Source organism: Carcharodon carcharias, chromosome 11 (genome assembly GCF_017639515.1).
Source record: "Carcharodon carcharias isolate sCarCar2 chromosome 11, sCarCar2.pri, whole genome shotgun sequence".
Taxonomy (NCBI): domain Eukaryota; kingdom Metazoa; phylum Chordata; class Chondrichthyes; order Lamniformes; family Lamnidae; genus Carcharodon; species Carcharodon carcharias.
The window spans coordinates 68,792,041-68,806,653 of record NC_054477.1 but is presented as its reverse complement, the minus strand read 5'-3'; the positions used below and the strand labels follow the sequence as shown (position 1 = coordinate 68,806,653).

At 39.6% G+C, this 14,613-nt stretch overlaps 1 protein-coding gene across 4 annotated transcripts in view; it reads left to right on the top strand.

Moving 5' to 3' along the window:
* The window catches only part of ranbp2 (RAN binding protein 2), an 83,910-nt gene that overhangs the window by 43,275 nt on the left and 26,022 nt on the right, over positions 1-14,613 (top strand). For 3 of the 4 annotated variants that reach the window (XM_041199491.1, XM_041199490.1, XM_041199493.1), the window contains exons 18-20: positions 776-917; positions 1,603-1,697; positions 1,782-6,441. In XM_041199491.1, the coding sequence (XP_041055425.1) occupies positions 776-917; positions 1,603-1,697; positions 1,782-6,441 (4,897 nt within the window). The remainder of the gene's footprint in view (positions 1-775; positions 918-1,602; positions 1,698-1,781; positions 6,442-14,613) is intronic. The other variant, XM_041199492.1, reaches the window with a different exon arrangement.

Genomic DNA, 14,613 nt, shown 5'->3' with positions numbered 1-14,613 from the left:
GCTAATGATAAAAAATTGGTGAAATGATGCATATTTTGACCCTTTTTAACTTGTGCTATTTAGTCACATCTTTCAGCATAATTATTTGTGATTTTTACCAATTATTGTATGTCCAGTTTTACATCAAATAAAATGCAGTTGTTTCATGTAGCCTAACATAATGTGATGTATTACAAAGTAACAATGTGTTTTGCAATTCATGCAATGTGCTAAACCACTTGAGCAAAATTATCCAACATAAAATTATCAAACATGAAATCTGTTGTAAACTTTATATGTATAGGAGAGGAGCTCATAGAAGAATAGGCCAATTCCATATATTCGATGTCTTGTCATAGCAAAAGAATCTCTAGTGAAATTCATGATACAGTTTGTAGCAATATACTTGCATTAATTGAAGGCAGCAACTTCTAATTTACTGTAAATTCAACTGTAATATCTTGTATAGGAATAGAATGCCCTCTATACAGGGGTTAACAAGAGTATGAATGTCACAATTTGAGCCTGTATTCTGAGTGCAGGGAGGTGTTTGTAAGATCCCTAATAATTTCTGGGCGTTTTCCAATGCTCATGTTGGTCCAGAAAAGCAATGTCTGGAGTCTTAGTTCTCCCTTTTGCCTTTGTTTTAGGAGCAGCATGGCTGATTTGAATAGAGCATGAATCTGCTCCTGGTCAATGCTCATGTTGTCTTACATTGATGCATGAAATTAAATCCCTGTTTTTTAAAAAAAAAAGTCGTGTATGATAAATTTGAGATTTTTCCATAATGCTCCAGGATGAAGTGCGTGAACTGAAGTTAAATAATTCAAATACAACTGAATCGTCACGTTCGCGATGGCACAAAGACAGTTATGGTGCAGATACCCATCTGGAAAACTACCAGGGAACACACAATTTTCAGGGGGCACCTTTAACAGGTAAATCCAATGCTCACTATGACTTACATCTATGAAATATGCTGAGGGGAGAAACTGTCTCAGAGAGAATGAAGATGGACAATCAAAGTTATCATGCTTCTAGTCCATAAAATAACAATGAAGTTACTTTTTGCAATAACCTATTATAACTAAATGCAATCATTTTGTTTAACTGTATGCATGAGTGTTAAACAGTAAGCAATATAATTTGTAAAAGAGAACCATTTTAAATTGGACCCTGGCTGTTTTTTTTTATCCTAATGTTTAATTTACATGTACTGTTCTAGTTTGTTTGGGTAACTTGAGGTTTCAAAGTAAAATACTAGTTTTAAATAAAATGAATTGATTGTTTCAATTCACAATCCCTTTATTTCTGTTCATGTAACTGATCTGAGTGAGGGTTTGAAGAATTAATGCTAAAGTAGAAACAGTGATTTAAATTCAAAATTTAAAAAAGTTGCCCAATAATCATGAACAGTGGGTTCCAGCTTGTTTTAAAAATTCCCTTCAGAACAGTTTTTGGCTCAGGCTGGTTATTTCAAATAAAGCTTATTCAAGTGCTGTTTATATAAAATTATTTTAAAGTAGTTTTTTTGTTTTATTACTCAGTTTGACACTTGTGTATTCTGTTAATAGCCATTGAGACATTTATGTAAAAGATACAAACTAATGAATAAACTCTTAGTTTCTACCTCAGGACCCTCTGTGTTCTACAATCAATCGCCAGCATATAACTCCCAGTACCTTCTTGGAACAGCAACCAATGTGACTCCAACCAAGGTACCTAACAACATGATATACAGCATTTCGAGTATGTGTATGCATTGACCATCTAATATTTGACAGTTGTTTTCCTTAAAATAGCCTCCTGCATATGGAATTGGTCGAATTCCACCACAACAGTCCATGTATGGATATCAACAGCAAACTCATACTCCACCTGTTCAGACCAACTCAGCATGTATGTATTCACAGGATATGTATGGAACACAGTTACGTTTTGAATCTCCTGCAACTGGATTACTTTCACCATTTGGTGAAGACTACTACAATCATGGTGTTCCACAGACCAGCACAAACCCACCATTGCCAGAGCCTGGTTACTTCACTAAGCCATCAGTGGGAATGCAGCTAACTAAGCCTACGGAAACTAAGGGGATAGAATTTGGAAAACTCAACCAACAAATGCAAAATGAAACCACAAAGCCTTCCTTGGTTAGTGGAATAATGCATTCCACACCAGCAACAACATTCAAATTTAACTCTAATTTCAAAAATAATGAGGGGGATTTTACATTTTCATCACCACAGATGAAGGCCCAGACACCACCTTCAACTGCCAGTGATAGTCTTTTGGGCATTTTAACTGCAGGTAGATGTGTAAAAAGTGACCAAATTGTCGGTCACATGTTTACACCAGAAGCAGTACCCAATCGGGGAAGCTTCTTTTCCCTAAGAGGGCAGGACCCTTTTGATGACTCTTCAGCTCCGAAACAAAATAAAAATTCATTCAACAATGTTATGAGTAATCAGCCATTTGGTTTCATGGCTGCTGGTAAGACAACTGGAGTCAATGTAGAAGACAAAGGTGGTGAAAGTGATGGGGACAGTGTTCCTGATGAAGATGGTCCGCATTTTGACCCAGTTATACCGCTTCCTGACAAAGTAGATGTGAAAACTGGAGAAGAAGATGAAGAAGTACTGTTTTCCAACAGAGCTAAGCTCTTCCGTTTTGACACTGAGACCAAAGAATGGAAGGAACGAGGCATTGGACATGTGAAACTACTACAACACAGGGCATCTGGCAAAATCCGACTCCTGATGAGACGGGATCAGGTTCTTAAAATCTGTGCAAATCATTATATAACAGCAGACATGAAATTGAAGCCAAATGCAGGATCTGATAAATCATGGGTCTGGTGTGCTTTAGATTATTCTGATGAAAAGCCAAAACCTGAACAACTAGCTGTCCGATTTAAAACTGCTGATGAGGCTGCATTGTTCAAAACCAAATTTGAAGAAGCACAAAACTTGGTTAAAGGTCAAAAGTTAAAATCGAGTGGTCTACCCGGCCCAGAAAGGAAAATGGGAATCAAAATCAGGGCTGAGAACACGCACTCGGGTGCTATCAAGTCTGCAACTGAAGAGTCCAGATTTGGTGCTCAGTTCATCAAGAAAGATGGCGAATGGGATTGTAGCTCATGTTTTGTACGAAATTTTGCAGCTGCTTCTGTGTGTGCAGCCTGCCAAAGTCCCAAAACCATTATTGGAAAACCAGGTTTGCCTTCCATTTCACAAACCTCAGTGCAAAATGGAAGTGAAGTTGGAGTAACTGAGCAGATTGCTACAGCTTTTACTAAAACAACAGGATTTGGTGACAAATTTTCAAAGGAAGGCCAATGGGATTGCAGTGGATGTTTTCTCAGAAATGAAGCTACCTCATCACATTGTGTAGCTTGCCAGACACCAAATGTCAGCAGCAAGGACAGCATTACTTCAGCCATTCCAGCACCTGCAACATTTGCATTCAGTGCTAAGACAGACATTGCAAAGCCGGTTGTACCTGCTAGTTTTGGTCCACCATTTGGAAAAGCAGATGGCCAATGGAACTGCAATGCATGTAGTGTCAGAAATGAAGCAACTGCCCTGAAGTGTGTGTCTTGCCAGACACTAAGTCCATCTTGTAAAGATTCTGTCGTATCATACAACCAACCAGCAACCTTTAAGTTTGGCCTCGACAGTGTGTCTATGAAAACGCCAAAAGGATTTGATGCATTTAGCAAAAAGGAGGGACAGTGGGATTGTGACACTTGTTTGGTAAGAAATAATGGAAATGTGGCAAAATGTGCATCCTGTCAGACACCCAAACCTAATGGCGACATTATAGTTGTTACACCTATGGGCCAATCAGAATCAGCCTTCAAGTGTGGTGAGAGAACATCTGCACAGGCAACATTTGAAAGGTTGTTTGCCAAAAAGGAGGGACAATGGGATTGTGCCACTTGTTATGTGAGAAATGAAGCAAATGTGGCAAACTGTGTAGCCTGTCAGATACCTAACCCAAACAGTAAAGCTGCAGGTATTTCAACTGCTCCTGTCCCCTTTGGTATTGCCAGTGTTTATACTAAATCTGAAACGCCTGAATCAGGATTTAAACTTAACTTTCCTGCAAGTGGCGTTAAATTTGGCCACAGTAACAGCTCAACGACTTTAAAGGTTGAGGCATCGTCATGTCCTCCTTCACAACCATTTTCTAGTACTAAATTCTTATTTTCTTCCCCTTCAAGTGGTGGGTTTAAATTTGGGTTGCCTGATACGAACAAAGACTCTAGGGATAAAGGTAACCAGCCACTACAGGAAGGATCGGCTGCGCTGTTTTTAAAATCTTTTGCTGAACAGCAAAAAGAGAGAGAGAGAATGCATTCGAAATCTAGTGGAGACACAAATCAAGCATCTGATACTTCAAACCAAAGTGAAGATTTTTTTCTGGGTAAGAACGCCCATGTCTCTTCCTTTGCTGACCTTGCAAAAACTGCAGATAAAGAATTTCAGTTTGGTCATAAAGATCCTAATTTCAGAGGTTTTGAAGGAATGGGTCAGCAGCTATTTTCAACATGCATTACACCAACTGCTTCTGCAGAAAATGAAGATGATGAATTGTACAAAACTGAAGAGGGAGATAATATTCATTTTGATCCTGTTGTTCTCATGCCTGAAAAAGTAGACCTCATTACAGGTGAAGAAGACGAAACGTTACTTTATTCTCAGAGAGTTAAGCTATTTAGGTTTGATACAGAAACCAGCCAATGGAAAGAACGTGGTGTTGGAAATCTCAAAGTTCTCCAAAACAAAGCGAATGGCCGTCTTCGGATACTAATGCGTCGAGAGCAAGTTTTCAAAGTGTGTGCAAATCACTGGATCACGACCACAATGAATCTCAAACCCTTAATGGGCTCTGATAGGGCATGGATGTGGTTGGCTAGTGATTTTTCAGATGGTGAAGCCAAACCAGAACAGCTAGCAGCAAAGTTTAAGACTCCTGAATTGGCTGAAGATTTTAAAGAGAAATTTGAAGAATTCCAAAGGCTGTTGCTAGATATTCCGCTGCAGACACCTCATAAATTATTAGACAATGGCAGGACAGCTCGGCTAATACAAAAGGCTGAAGAAATGAAGAGCGGTTTAAAAGACCTGAAGCATTTTTTGAAAGACGAGACAGGAAGGTTGAAAGATGAAGGGAATGTTATTTCTGTTTCTGAAAGCAGCAGCACCTCTGGTTTAGTAATTAAACCACATTCAGAAAGTACTGGGCCTACATTGGAGTGGGATAATTATGATCTACGTGAAGAGGCCTTGGATACAAGTGTATCTAGCACTGCATATGGGTCCCCTGATACTAGCAGTCCGGTGAGGAAAAACCTCTTCCGCTTTGGCGATTCAACAACTGGGTTTAACTTTAGTTTCCAGCCAAGCTTGAGTCCATTAAAATCTCCTAAACTGAACCACAGTGGGTTGTCTGTGGGTACAGATGAAGATTCAGAATTTGGACAAGAGGAAGAGAAGGATGTTCAGCATTTTGAGCCAGTCATTCCACTACCTGATTTGATTGATGTATCGACAGGAGAGGAAAATGAGCAAGTTATCTTTTGTCACAGAGCCAAACTTTATCGATATGACAAAGAAGTATGTCAGTGGAAAGAAAGAGGAATAGGAGACCTGAAGATTTTACAAAATTATGATTCTAAAAAAGTTCGGATAGTTATGAGACGGGACCAAGTGTTAAAAATTTGTGCCAATCACTGGCTGACGCCAGAAGTAAGAATTGAGCCCATGAAAGGAACAGAAAAAGCCTTTATTTGGAGTGTTATGGATTTTGCAGATGATGAGGCAAAGATGGAACAGTTAGCTGTACGATTCAAGCAGCAAGAAGTTGCCAACTCTTTCCGAGACCTCTTTGAAGAGGCTAAGAAGGCTCAAGAACAGGGAACTTTAGTCACACCATTGTCTTCAAGGGGGAATACACCAAGAGAATCTCCTTGTGGTAAGATTGCAATATCAGTGCTAGAAGAAACTATTAAGGAGGCAACAGAACAGACAAACGCATGTGTTGTGTCTCCAACCAGTGCCGTCAAGTCAGCAAGTACTTGCTTGACAGAAGCACCATCATATACCTCTATGTCTCCTCCAAAATTTGTATTTGGATCTGATTCTGTGAAGTCCATCTTTAGCAGTGAGAAAGAGAGGCCGTTTACCTTTGGTAGTTCAGCAACTGGATCCTTATTTGGTTTCAGCTTTAAAAATACAGATTCTATATTAAAGGACCAAGTACAAAATGGCACCTCTGCCATTAAGAACAAACTGCAGGAAGCAACAAGTGGTGGATTTGATTTTTGTAAAGCAGCTGCAACTCTATCAAAGTCTACAACAACCAGCTTGTTGCCTTCAACCACAACAGAATGTGTTGAACCTGATTTTGCAATGAAGGATAAATCCAGGCACACTGCATTTAATGTGCCACAAGCTGGTAAGTTACTGTAGTAATTCAAATAATAAGTTAGGATACTTGAAACAAAAACAAAAATTGCTGGAAAAACTCAGCAGGTCTGAGCCTCTGTGGAGAGAAAGACAGTTAGTATACTTGTTTGCTTCAGTCCAGTTTGACTACAGGAAGACCATTGGTCCTCCTATCTTTTACAAAGCTGCCTCTGATCACTCTTTTTCCACTTCTATTAACACGCACATTGTTTTACCAGCTATGTATCCCCCCTACAATCATCCTGTGCTCCTAGCACTATTTCCCAACTTACCTGTTTTTTTCTGTTTCCTTCGCTCTCATTTATACATCAAGCCTCTTCAATGGGTCAGTGCTATGTAGTTCAATTCCTTCACATGATAATTAGTTCTTCATTCTTGCCACGTCTTGTGTTTAAAAAAAAATCCATCTGTATTTCTTTCTGATCTGTTGTGGCTATCTTGTATATGCTTACTTGTTCTGGACTCACCCACAAGTGGAAATAGTTTCTCAGCATCTACCTAATGGACACCTTCATAATTTAAAAAAAATCTGTCAAGTCTCCTTTTGACCTTTCAGTGAAGAGGCCTAGTTTTCCTTTCATCTCAATTTTGGTAAAATCCTTGTAAGTCTCGCTTTCTCCAGTTCTCCAATGCCTTTTTTTATGGAGACCAGAATTGCATGTAGTAATGCAAATGCAATCTAACCAAGGTTTTAAAATTAATATTGCCTTTTTTATATTGCTTTCTATTGTTCTAGAAATGAGCCCTAGTACTTTGCAGGCTATATTGCTGTATCAACTTGTGTTTATCAATTCCTGGGCCTCCCTGCTCTGATATCGTATTTAACTTCTTGCCTTACAAGTGTGGCCTCCACATTCCTCCTACCAAAGTGAATCACCTCAGATTTTTCCCCATACTCTGAAATACCATCCCTGAACACCTCTTCCATGCTACTACTTTTATTCAAAAGCCTCCTGAGAGCCTATCTCTTTGTTAATGTCTTTAATTACCACCACTAAAACCTTTCTCCTCACAATGTTTTAGTTATTTTCACCTCTGAATTAGTTTTACTGTGTTGAAATCTGACCTGGAAGTTACAAATTGAAATAAAATGAAGTGATAAATCAGTCATTGGGGCTTTATGTTAAATGCTATAGTTTAGGGATTGCCTGAGAGAGCTTGAATATATGTCAAACAGATGATTTCATTTTACACTCACTCACCTGGCAGGGAATGATGAGGATTAGATTGGCTGTCCGTTTTACCTCCTGCCTGCTTTTATTTTGACTTTGGAAAGCTAGGGTGATCCTGTCAGTTGTCTTCCAGGTGGGTTAGGTTAAAATTACCTGCAAGGTCTTGTAAATTTGAAATTTTTCCCCTTGTATTTGACAATGCAGATTACTGACCTCACATTTTCTAAGTGCATTTCTGTAGTAAGTTGCTAAACCGCAGAGAAGCATTTTTCCCATTTTCCCTCCAATTAAATCTGAGCAATAATCTATATATACATGATCCTGGCAAATAATGGGTGAACAGTACAATTGCAGATTGTGTGAAAATTTTGTTTTCCATCTAATGCATAAACACTTATTGCTGTTACACTTAAAATGCTTGTAGTATTAACATACGTACACAGGAATATACAAAATAGGAACAGAAGTAGGCCATTTGGCCCACTGAGCATGCACTGCTATTTGATAAGATCATGGCTGACCTGTCTGTGGTCTCAACTCTACCTTCCTGTGTGCCCCCATACCCTTTGACATCCTTGTCAATCAAGAATCTAACTTGGCATTAAAAATGTTCAATAACCCTGTTTCACTGCTTTATGGGAAGGAGAATTCCACAGATTAATGACCCTATGAGAGACAAGTTATTAATTTGAAGTGTTCCGTAATTTCAAATTTATTTCATAACTTGAAGAATTTGTAACTCTTTATTTTTACACTTAGAACATTAAGTTGCATGGGAAAGCACTGCTGTGGCTTCATTGTGTGATATGATTCTCTTACTACCCACAGAACCTTATCTGTATTATGTGCAAAAATGTTATTTGAATGAAGCCAAGTAAGTCAAGTTTTACTGAAGGGTGCGATAAACCCCGTGAAACAAATTTGATTTAGAGACTGAACTACACTGGAAATTGTTGAGTATAAGAAAACGAGCAGACTCCTGTCAATTGTTTTATCCTATTTCTTAGCCTGATATTTTAAATGTGCATTTATTATGCCGGGGGTGAGGGGTGCAATTTCTTTATTAGAAATAGTTTATGTAAAATGATTGGACCAAGGGAAATGTGTAAACTAGCAAGGGCAGTGTGTAAATTAGTACCTTTTATTTGTGAAGGGTCCATTTCTCTTGGCCAGCTTTTTTCATGTAGTCTTTGACACAGGACTTCTTATTTTTAGGATTTAATTTTAGCCTTTTCAAATCTAATCCTTCGGCTTTTTGGACCAGCACATCTGTCCCACAGTGTGACAATAAAGGTATTTCCGGTATCTTGAGCAGCAACTTTGCATCAAAATTGCAAAATAATACTGCAATGGTGTGTTTATTTTTTTTAAAAAGTACTGCTCCAACATAGTCTAACTCCTGCATGCAGTACTTTTTTGACCTTTCCCTGGAAACTGCCTTAATGAGCATGTCCTTTTTTAAAAGATAACTGTTTTGTGCTTAAGATAGGGGAGAGGAAATGGCCATGGCAAGGACAACTTTGCACTTTAGTCACCAGTTGCCCATGATTGAATGCATTCAAATCAAATATTTTCTCAAAGTATTTCCTCTTTTCTCCAAAACTTGTCTTAACTGGCAATTTTGGGTCACCCCTTTCTACACTATTGAGAGTTAACCAGTTCCCCCATCTGAGATTCTCATGACATCTGTTGAATTGTTGCATGTTTTCTGTGGAATAACACCTGACTAGCTAAGTTAACACTGCCAGCAAACACTTTAGAACTTTCACTGACAATGTGTGCATGCCCTTCACTCTCTTCCTGTCTACCCGCCTCCCCCACCCCCGCCTAAATATTCCACCACCTTCCTTGCTGTAGCAGCTGCCTTATGACTTTTATCGCTAAATCCATCTTGGCCCTCTCCCCAGATTCTCCAACATATTATCATTCTAGGTATTGTACTGCCTTAAATTCTCCTCATCTACTGCTTAAGCAAATCTGCTGATAAGTTGCTTAACAAATTCTCCTCCATCGAATCTCTGTACCATGATTCCTCATCTTCGGCTATTTAAGTCTTTACTTAAATTGCCTTTAGATACAGGCCTTCCTAACCACTGGTTTCTCTGCATTCCTGTCCTCATTCAACCTTAGTCCACTTATCTTCCCTATCAAGATCCACCGAAGTCCCTTACCCTTAGCATCTTGTGAAACTTGACACTGAGATATCTATTACTGACATGTCTATGTTATAACATATTATGGCTATGGTCCCTTGCACATGCTTTGCCATTCAGTAAGATTGTGGTTGAACTTCTTCATCAATTCCACATTCCCATCCTATCCCCATTTCTGTGCTTCTCTTAGTGCCCAAAAATCTCAAAATTAAGTCCTGAATATTCTCATTGACTGAACATCCACATGTAACCCACTGAGTGAAGAAATTTCTCATCTCAGACCGAAATGGTCGACCATTATCCTGAGACTGTACCTAATTCTAGTCTCTCTAGCCAGGGGAACAGCCTCTCAGAACCTACCCTGTAGAGCCTGCTCAGAATTTTATATTTTGATGAGCTCACCTCTTATTTTTCTAAATTTCAGAGAATATAGGTCCATTCTACTCAGGCTCTCCTCATAGGCAGACCCCTCATCCATGGAATCAATCTAGTGAATGTTCATTGCACTCATTCCAAGCAAGTATATCCTTACCTAGGTAAGGAGACCAAAACTACAGATACCCAAGGTCTGGTCTCACCAGAGCCCTACATAATTGCAGCAAGACCTCCTTACTCTGTTCTTCACCCTGCTTCCAATAAATGTATAAGTATGATTTGCCTTCCTAATTACTTGCTGTACCTGCTTGTGGGCTTTGTGATTCACGTGCAAGAACCCCCTCCCCACTCCAAAATCCTTCTGTGTGATAACATTTACTGGATGCTAATTTTTTAAAAAACGGAAGTATTCTATTTTACCATTCTTGCCAGCAAAATGGATTATGTCACATTTTTCCATATTGGGCAAGTAATTGACAAATGTAGTGTATTACTTTAATCAGTTCACGGGCCAAATCTTCCAGCCTCCAATGATCTGGAGACCAGACATACATCCGGACCCTGTGGAAGTCCTGACGCATGGGCCTCTGTAGGAATTGGCCGGGAAGTATCAACTTCTGATGGGCAATTCCTCAGCTCCCCAGGACCCTCAGCGTATGCCTGAGTCCGAGTGAGAGCCGGAGACTTGAGACTTGAATTGTTACCCAGGAAATGTTAAGACGGATTAAAACCTAGTGTAGCTCCTGGGTAACTTCTCAACTGTCACCCCAATCACTGTGACTGCCAACTGCACCCGACTACCCCCGCACTAATGAGCCGACTACCTCCCCACTGCACTCTGACCCCGCTATCCTCGAACCGATCACGCTACCTCAACTCCACTCATTCATCTGCTAACATTCACAGACTAGACATTTCAACTTAATGTACAGCAGCCGGCACCGTATAAAGGGGCCATGATCTGTTTTGTGTCTGTTAATTGACCCTCAATCCATGCTCTCATATTATCCCTAATCTTGTGTAATCTCGATTAACTGCTCAGTTTTTTTCAACAGTTACATTCTTTGTCTGCCCCTACTGGTAAATCTTTGCTCCCGAAAATACATTGGAAAAAAAAGCATATTGTCATAAATAATAAGAAAACAATATGAAAATAGCACATAGGGTGAAAAGCATGAAAGATAGATAAAAGAAGAACTTAGATAAGTTATTTCAAGTTAAAGGAAGATAAAGCACCCAAATCTGAGGCAGATGAGGCACGATGAAGTTGCCCAGAAATATTTTGTGGTTTTAATTGAAACTGGACGTGTGCTCGAAGACTGGATGGACAATGTAATACCCATTTGTAGGGAAACATTAGACTTGATGCATAACTAAATACCTGGAAAGAGAAACGAGTTAAAAATGACCAGCAGGGATACTAAAAGGGAATACCATGTTTGATAAAGCTTATGGAATTCTTTGAGGTGGTAACAGACATGGCTGGGGGAAATGTAGTGGATGTAGTGTGCATGAGCTTTAGGGAAAGCTTTCAGAAAGCACCACAGGTAGATTACCAAAGAATAAAGGCAAAGAGGGAGATTCAGCCCTTTGATCCTATTCCTACCATTGAATTAGATCCTGGTTGATGTACTTCAACTCTCTTTATCCGCCCTTTCTCCATATTCCTTGATGCACTTGCCTAACAAAATTTATTGCTTTCAGTCTTGAAAGTTCCAACTATACCAGTATCCACAGCCTTTTGGGGCTGAAAGTACAAGTGCCTATGCTTTATGTGAAAAAGTGCTTCCTGATTTCGCTTGTAAATGACCTAATTTTAATTTTAAAATGACATCCCCTCATTCGTGATTGTTCCCCCTACCCCCATATGAGGAATAGTTGCTCTGTGTTTATTCAGTTGAATTATTTAACATTTTAAACATCTTGATCAGATCACCACCCAACTTACCAAACTCAAGGGAATACAGCAAGGTTTGTGTAACCTGTCTTCATAACATAACCCTTTAAGCTGCAGTATTATTCAGAGAAGATTTAGTAGTATGGAACTCAAATGAAGAATTAATTGGGAGAATACAGATTAAGTGTTAAGGATTTAAGGAGTTCAGTGTTTAGAGGTAAGCAGTGGTATATGTAATTCTTTAGAAAATGAAAGGAAGCTACAAAGCAATATTGAGATGGGGGATTGGGCTAATAAATGTCAGATGGAATTGAGTGCCTGTGCATTTTGGATGAAAAAAGCAGTAATTTTACTCTGAATTGCCCTTCCGCAGCACTCATTCCAGTTTATGAAAAACATCAGTTCACAGAACAATAGGCTCTTTATCGATTCAAAAGGCTGTTGGACTTTGAGGTTTCATCAAGATAATGATCAACCTCTATAAAACTTGTACGACTTCAGTTAGAGTATTGGGCTGCTCACTATGGTAAACGTGCAAGATCTTTATGAAGGGAATAACAAAGATTCCGTAAATGTTACTGGTATGAGGAAAGACTTGAAAAATCGGGCTTTTTCATTTATAGGGAGAAGGTCAAAGTTTTTAAACATTGAAAGGATGGGCTGGAATATAGAGACTTTACAGTAGTTGGGTCAAGAATAGGTGCAATACATACAATGATAAATGTAAAAGATTTAGAGGGCAGGAGAAACATCTTTAAATAGAATTGAGGCTGTGGAATTCACATCCAACGTTGGTAGTTCAGGCAGAAACTAATCAAAATTAGATTGTTTATGTGCATCTGTACCTGTCAACCACGAATGAGGGAAATGTTAGTGAATGACAAAATACATTTGAATAGCTCTGGTGGGGAAAATTGAGTCATCAGAACAGATGTAATGGACACAGAAACTGGGAAATCAGAGTAAAATATTTAAGAAATCTAACCCAGCATGTTATGAGTTTCAGTGGGCTTATAATAGATGTCTGTGAAAAACACATGGCTAGAGATGGCAAGAGAAATCAAAGAAGGAAGAAGTAATAAATGGACCATCTAAGAAAAGTGGGTGGGAACTGGAAGAACACTTAATCTTCAAAATTGAACTGAAAGCCAGATGTAACAATCATTGGCATCTGAGGTCACAAAAGAGATCTGAGTACCCTGGAATTGTCCTGCACATATGCTGCAAAAAGATATGCATACCTGGACTTTGACTTAAAACAATTTACTTTAGTAAGCCTATCATCTCAGTCCCAGGAAATCACTGCAGGAGTTGCTCAGGGCAATTTCCTAGACCCAACCACCTTCAACTGCTTCATCAATGATTTTTTACCCCATTCATAAGGTCAGAAGTGGGGATGTTCTCTGATGACTGCACAATGTTCAGCACTATTTGTGACTGTAGATACTTAAGCAATCCGTGTCCACATGAAGCAATACCTGAACAATATTCTGGCTTGGGCTGATGTGTGGCATAAAGATTATTTGCCACTTAGATACCAGGCAGTGACAATCTCCAACAAGAGAGATTCTAACATCTCCCCTTGACATTCATTGGCATTACCTTTGCTGAATCCCCCACAATCAACATCCTGGGGATGACTATTGACCATAAATCTAACTGAACCAGTCCATATAGCATTTTCGGGGCTTGTGCCAAAATTGGGAGAGCTGTCTTTCACACTAGTCAAACAATAGCCTGGCATACTCATATGGAATCATACCTTATGGATAATGTCCCAGACACCACCATCAGCATCCCTGGATATGTCCTGCGCTACTGGCAGGATGGACCCAACAGAGGTGGTGGCACAATATGTAACCTCATGGCCCAGCATATTCCCCACTCTACCATTATCACCAAACCATGGGATACAAACGAGCATAAAAATCAGGCACAGGAGGCTGCCACTCAGCCCCTCGAGCCTACTCTGCCATTCCATAAGATCATGGCTGATCTTTGTTTTAAAACTTATTCATGGGATGTGGGTGTTGCTGGCCAGGTCAGCACTTATTACCCATCCCTAGTTCAGAGGGCATTTAAGAGTCAACTACATTGCTGTGGGTCTGGAATCACGTGTAGGCCAAAGCTATTTATGTCCCAGGCAATAGCTATGGGCCCTTACAATATTTCGGTAATAGTACCTAAGACTTGTGCTGCAGAACTTGCTACACCTCCAGCCAAGCTGTTCTAGTACGGCTACAACACTGGCATCTACCTGGCAATATGGAAAATTGCCCAGGTTTGCCCTGTATACAAAAGCAATACAAATCCAACTTGGTCAATTACTGCCCCATCATTCAACTGTCTATCATCAGTAAAGTGATGAAAGAGGTCATCAACAGTGCTGTCAAGTGGCACCTGCTTAGCAATAACCTGCTCACTGACGCTCAGTTTGGATTCTGCCAAGGTCACTCATTTGACCTCATTACAGCCTTGGTTCAAACATGGACAAAAGAGCTGAACTCCAGAGGTGTGGTGAGAGTGACTGCCCTTGACATCAAGGCAGCATTGGACCGAGAGTG